The sequence below is a fragment of the Hemibagrus wyckioides genome, linkage group LG22, assembly GCF_019097595.1.
Source record: "Hemibagrus wyckioides isolate EC202008001 linkage group LG22, SWU_Hwy_1.0, whole genome shotgun sequence".
In the NCBI taxonomy this organism is placed as follows: domain Eukaryota; kingdom Metazoa; phylum Chordata; class Actinopteri; order Siluriformes; family Bagridae; genus Hemibagrus; species Hemibagrus wyckioides.
Window position 1 is genome coordinate 1,258,241 of NC_080731.1, and position 7,500 is coordinate 1,265,740.

The following is a 7,500-nucleotide window of genomic DNA, read 5'->3' on the forward strand; positions in this document are numbered from 1 at the left end:
AGAGTATGGATCATACCTGTGAATCATGTAAATGTGAATCATGTAAATGTGAATCAGGTAAATGTGAATCCGAAAACTTGAATCATGTAAATGTGAATCAGGTAAATGTGAATCCGATAAATGTGAATCATGTAATTGTGAATCATGTAATTGTGAATCATGTAAATGTGAATCAGGTAAATGTGAATCATGTAATTGTGAATCATGTAAATGTGAATCAGGTAAATGTGAATCCGATAAATGTGAATCATGTAATTGTGAATCATGTAAATGTGAATCAGGTAAATGTGAATCCGATAAACTTGAATCATGTAAATGTGAATCATGTAAATGTGAATCATGTAAATGTGAATCCGATAAACTTGAATCATGTAAATGTGAATCAGGTAAATGTGAATCCGATAAATGTGAATCATGTAATTGTGAATCATGTAAATGTGAATCAGGTAAATGTGAATCCGATAAACTTGAATCATGTAAATGTGAATCATGTAAATGTGAATCATGTAAATGTGAATCCGATAAACTTGAATCATGTAAATGTGAATCATGTAAATGTGAATCATGTAAATGTGAATCAGGTAAAAGTGAATCAGGTAAAAGTGAATCCGATAAACTTGAATCATGTAAATGTGAATCATGTAAATGTGAATCAGGTAAATGTGAATCCGATAAATGTGAATCATATAAATGTGAATCATGTAAATGTGAAACAGGTAAATGTGAATCATGTAAATGTGAATCATGTAAATGTGAATCAGGTAAATGTGAATCCGATAAATGTGAATCATTTAAATGTGAATCCGATAAATGTGAATCATGTAAATGTGAATCAGGTAAATGTGAATCAGGTAAATGTGAATCCGATAAACTTGAATCATGTAAATGTGAATCATGTAAATGTGAATCCGATAAACTTGAATCATGTAAATGTGAATCATGTAAATGTGCATCAGGTAAATGTGAATCAGGTAAATGTGAATCAGGTAAAAGTGAATCAGGTAAATGTGAATCAGGTAAATGTGAATCATGTAAATGTGAATCCGATAAATGTGAATCAGGTAAATGTGAATCAGGTAAATGTGAATCAGGTAAATGTGAATCAGGTAAATGTGAATCAGGTAAATGTGAATCCGATAAATGTGAATCAGGTAAATGTGAATCAGGTAAATGTGAATCAGGTAAATGTGAATCCGATAAACGTGAATCATGTAAATGTGAATCCGATAAATGTGAATCAGGTAAATGTGAATCCGATAAATGTGAATCAGGTAAATGTGAATCAGGTAAATGTGAATCATGTAAATGTGAATCATGTAAATGTGAATATGTTAAACTTGAATCATGTAAATGTGAATCAGGTAAATGTGAATCAGGTAAATGTGAATCATGTAAATGTGAATCATGTAAATGTGCATCAGGTAAATGTGAATCATGTAAATGTGAATCAGGTAAATGTGAATCATGTAAATGTGAATCCGATAAATGTGAATCATTTAAATGTGAATCCGATAAATGTGAATCAGGTAAATGTGAATCAGGTAAATGTGAATCATGTAAATGTGAATCCGATAAATGTGAATCATTTAAATGTGAATCCGATAAATGTGAATCAGGTAAATGTGAATCAGGTAAATGTGAATCCGATAAATGTGAATCAGGTAAATGTGAATCAGGTAAATGTGAATCCGATAAACGTGAATCATGTAAATGTGAATCCGATAAATGTGAATCAGGTAAATGTGAATCATGTAAATGTGAATGAGGTAAATGTGAATGAGGTAAATGTGAATCATGTAAATGTGAATACGTTAAACTTGAATCATGTAAATGTGAATCATGTAAACGTGAATCAGGTAAATGTGAATCAGGTAAATGTGAATCAGGTACTATAAATCAGCTGTGCCTTAAACGTGAATAATAAACTAGACTCTGTGTAATGTAACCTTCATGTAATCTTTCTGGAAGGGTGCCAATATTTTTGGATTACGCTCTAGAAGAATCCAGAACACACCCGCAGTGTCCTTCAGTAATAAACTTCACCTTACAGAGTGAATATAACACACACTATCTGAGCTCAGGTTCTGCAGTATATACAGATCACAGTCTTATTAATCACCCACAACTAGATATGAGTTATGAGCTGTAACAGAACCAGAGGCAGAACCGCAGAACAGCAGAACAGAAGAATGGTAGAACCGCAGAACAGTGGAACAGCAGAATAGTAGAGTAGTAGAAAAGTAGAACTGCAAAACAGTAGAAGAGTGGAACAGCAGAATATTAGAACAGTAGAACCACAGAACAGTAAAAGAGTAGAACAGTAAAACCGCAAAACAGTAGAATAGTAGAACAGAAAAACAGTAGAACCGCAGAACAGTAGAAGAGCAGAACTGTAGAACAGTAGAAGAGCAGAACTGTAGAACAGTAGAAGAGCAGAACTGTAGAACAGTAGAAGAGCAGAACTGTAGAACAGTAGAAGAGCAGAACTGTAGAACAGCAAAACAGTAGAAGAATAGAACAACAGAACAGTAGAAGAGTAGAAGAGTAGAACAGTAAAAGTGCAAAACAGTAGAACAGCAGAACAGTAAAACAATAGAACCGCAGAACAGTAGAACAGGGCTGGTTTTAGATTCAGCACCATGGCCAGAGGCAGGAGCAGGAGCAGTAAGGACAGTCCCAGAAGAACATCACCACGATCACCTGAGCTGTCAGTGCAGCATGGTCTGATCACCAGGGATCTCCTCTACACTACAGCAACTGTAACTATAAACAGATAAAAACACTTCATTCTGTAATCAGAAAACGTTGGAAAATTTCTTTTACTGATTCAAAACATGATTAATTCTGAATTTTCACTCTATACTCTGGTTTAATACTCATATTATTTATTTACTAAAATTTTCTAGTCTCATATTTTTAAGTATAAAAATGTAAATACTTTATTATAAATAATATTTTCATAAATTAATTATTATATTAATATTAATTAATATTAATTATTCATAAATAATTTTATAATAATATAGAGTATAACATCTTTACACATTTTTTAAAATAATTTTTAGTTATAATTTTGAATTAATGATACTCTATTGTATTGCTGACAGTGAGAGAATCCGCTAAATTGAGATAAACACTGTGTATCGTATCATTGCCTTTGAAAATTCATGTTGTGTGTGTGTGTTTGTGTGTGTGTGTGTGTGTTTGGTCGACTAACACATTTGCTAGTATGGAAGGTCGGATAAACAACTAAAACATATTACATGCTAATCATGTCCAGTCACAAAAAGTCAGATGGAGGCTAATCACTCGAACGCTGCTAATTTCCAGCTTTCATTAACAGTGCAGCGACACACACCCACACACACACACACACTAAGTGAAAGCTCTGAAGTACTTTCTGATCCCAACATTTATTCATTTAACAGCACATGACAATTAAAATACATCACTGTGAACACGGCCAAATTATTAGACACCGTCACTAACTACACTGTCGCTAACGACGTTGTCACTAACTACACTGTCGCTAACTAGAAATAGAAATAGCCTTTATTTGTCACATATACATTACAGCACAGTGAAATTCTTTCTCCGCATATCCCATCCTTGGAGGTTGGGGTCAGAGCGTGGGGTCAGAGCGTAGGGTCAGCCATGATACAGTGCCCCTGGAGCAGAGGGGGTTAAGGGCCTTGCTCAAGGGCCCAACAGTGGCAACTTGGTGGTGCTGGGGCTTCAACCCCCAATCTTCCCTTCAACAACCCAGAGCCTTAACCACATGAGCCACCACCACTGTTCTGCTGTTGTACTCTTCTACTGTTTTGCAGTTCTACTTTTCTACTTGTCTACTATTCTGCTGTTCTGCCTCTGGCACCGCCACACTGTCGCTAACTACACTGTCGCTAACTACACTGTTGCTGTCACTACTTGATCCGTAGCGGAAACACGATTTGTACTGAGCATGTGCGGAATCTCAGATTTTGTTCTGAGAATGCGTGAAACTGCCGCCACTTCCTGTCACTGCCAACGTTTTTAACGACACTCCAACGATAAGGATTCTTTTGCATTTTATATACAGCTTCAAGAATGACCCAAAATGGAGTCTAGCAAATGTAAAATATTTAATGTAATTTTTTACATTTATTTAATTTCATTTAATCAATATAATTAATGCCAATTTAATCAATGAATCAATTTAATCACTATAATTTAATTGATATATTTTACTAAAAAAGTGTATTTACATCAAGAGAATCTTAGTGATTCTAAAGAACTATTTCCGGCAGGGATCGTGCAGGTTAGTAATAACAATATTATAAATACCCCAAACTGCCCCGAATCATTCCGTCATGCTTCAGACAGGAAGTAGACGCAATTCTGCACGTTTTCTATTAGAGAATATAAAAGTCTTTGACTCTTCCACACATTACAGAATAAAAGTCTTGGCTGTGACTCTTCCACACGTGTCGACGTTTCTGGAGATATTTTTACTGGACGCTTGTTTCAGTCTCAGTTTGTGAAGCACTTAGCCTGAACGCTCTGGAGTGGAGTTTGTTGTGTCTGTGGCCTTTAAAGTGTCAGGTCTGGTCAATATGAGAGCACAGGTCATTGTGTGGAATATAAACCCTTCCAGCTAACTCTAGCAATCGATGGCATGCTATCTTTACCCGTCCTCTAACAAACGTGAGTTTGTTCCTGAGGAGTTCGTTCCTGAGGATTATATCCATCTGCACCACTTCATGTAATAAGGAAATGAAATTAAATATCATTATATCGTTGAGAATGGATAGACCCCACCCCTGGGGGCATGTCTTGCTCTACAGTAGTGGCTCGTTAGCATCAGGTTCATTGGGTTGTCTTTACAATCACTGTTCTGTATTCCGAATAGGGCAGAGTTTGTTCTCATGGAAGAGGGCGGAGTTTGTGGGATCATATGACCTTCTTTCTTCAACACAAGACGAATCCTCAGACTGATAGAGAAGTCTGTCTTTATACCCCGTCTCTGTCTGTAAGAGTCAGTAATATCAGTTTATCTCCCACTCAGACGTATCAGATGTCTCACTGTTACCGTCGGCAACGCTGAAGCTCTGCCTCTCGCCTCAGACACGTTCCTCTTAACTTCAAATACATGCGGCATCTCCTTCATACATTAAACTTTCTTCATATTTAGTTAGCTAACTTATTTTTTTTCGTATCAGTCAAGCGCTTTAACACTTCCTGTTTTTAAAGGAAATACGGAATCGACATACAGAATCGAACCACACACCCCCAACCCCCCCGACGGTTCAAGCTACCAATGTTAAAAATAAAAGCACATGTAGGGCTTTAGGACCCTGAGGAGCAGACGACATTGTCCTGCCCCAGAACTGAAGCAAAGTGTCACTTCTGTAATGAAGTGTTTTACAGTTAAAACACACACACACACACACACACACTGATTAGTGCGACACTAGAAGACAAAAAAAGAATGGAAGTTTAAATACCCAGATCCCGCCCCTGGAGACACTGTACCTGTCAATCAAAGCCTTAAAATAAAAGAGAGAGAGAGAGACAGAGAGAGATGAGTGAACATGGTCTACCTCGGAGGCAGGCAAAATTGAGGAAGCGGCAGAAGGAGGACGAGCGGACCGGAGTAGGCGTGTGTGAGGACGCAGATGAGGCGCCGTCCCCCCGTCCCCGTCCGCCGTGGGGCGTGGGCTGTGTGTTGCCGAGGCGACGCAGGCAGCCCGAGCCGCATGCGGTACGCACCGTGCCCGGTTCCCAGCATGCTCTGCTCTTCATCACACTTCCTCGTCCTCTTTCTTGCCTCTCCACTCACCGCACAGACACACACACACACACACACACACACACACAAACACACACTCTCACAGTACAGGAAGTACGCGAGGGAGAGGAGGGGTTGGGAGAGCACCGGTGATTCTCCGGTTATTCTCCTTATTCAGCATCCACACACACACACACACACACACACACTGCAGGGATGAACTGGTTGTACATAAGAATGTAAAGAATGATGAAGTGAGAGAGAGAGAGAGAGAGAGAGAGAAAGAGAGAGAGAAAGAGAGAGAGAGAGAGATAGAGATAGAGAGAGAGATGAGTCTCGGCTTTTCTATACACACACCTCATCATCTTTACTGTGCTCACCAGTCTGTCAATACTGCACTGCCGCAGTCTGTGTGTGTGTACTGAAGGTTGACACTGCTGCCTCTCTTACTTGCATTCCACTTCTCTACATCTGTCTCTCTCTCTCTCACACACACACACACACACACACACTGTTACAGACTACTACACACATGCACACACACAACTACTACTACACACATACACAGTGGTATAGACTACTACTAAACACACACACACACACACACACACAAACACACACACACACACACACACTGACAAACTATTACTACACACATGCGCACACACACACACACAAACACACACACTGATAAATACTGCTACTATATATTACTACTACTACACACACACTACAACAAAGAGAGGCAACTTTTGGGAGACATAAGTTTTAATATTAATACTTAACATTTATTTCATTTTTAAACCATTTAATAAAAGTTAAGGCTCTTCATAAATATGATCCGTTTATTCAGAACACGTTTATTATCTCAGGAAACACATGATCCAGGCGACTACAGATGACTACAGCCAACTACAGATGACTACAGACGGCTACTGACAACTACTGACAACTACTGACAACTACAGATGACTACAGATGACTACAGACGGCTACTGACAACTACAGACAACTACAGACAACTACAGATGACTACTGACAACTACAGATGACTACAGATGACTACAGACGGCTACTGACAACTACTGACAACTACAGATGACTACTGACAACTACAGATGACTACAGACGGCTACTGACAACTACTGACAACTACAGATGACTACTGACAACTACAGATGACTACAGACGGCTACTGACAACTACTGACAACTACAGATGACTACTGACGGCTACTGACAACTACTGACAACTACAGATGACTACTGACAACTACAGATGACTACAGACGGCTACTGACAACTACAGACGGCTACTGACAACTACTGACAACTACAGATGACTACTGACAACTACAGATGACTACTGACAACTACAGATGACTACAGACAACTACAGATGACTACAGACAACTACAGATGACTACAGACAACTACAGATGACTACAGACGGCTACTGACAACTACTGACAACTACAGATGACTACTGACGGCTACTGACAACTACTGACAACTACAGATGACTACTGACAACTACAGATGACTACAGACGGCTACTGACAACTACAGACAACTACAGATGACTACTGACAACTACAGATGACTACAGACGGCTACTGACAACTACTGACAACTACAGATGACTACTGACAACTACAGATGACTACAGACAACTACAGATGACTACAGATGACTACAGAATGCTACAGATGACCACAGACGACTACAAACGAT

The 7,500-nt window shown here is 38.8% G+C and overlaps 1 protein-coding gene across 3 annotated transcripts in view; it reads right to left on the reverse strand.

The window, feature by feature from the left end:
• Positions 1-7,500, reverse strand: part of osbp2b (oxysterol binding protein 2b) — a 59,790-nt gene that overhangs the window by 34,492 nt on the left and 17,798 nt on the right. The window contains exon 1 of one of the 3 annotated variants that reach the window (XM_058374869.1): positions 5,580-7,500. This exon is cut by the window's right edge and continues 1,228 nt beyond it. The exons of the other annotated variants lie outside the window; for them this stretch is intronic. Coding sequence (XP_058230852.1) covers positions 5,580-5,781 — 202 coding nt within the window. The 5' untranslated portion in view covers positions 5,782-7,500. The remainder of the gene's footprint in view (positions 1-5,579) is intronic. 3 annotated transcript variants of the gene reach the window in all.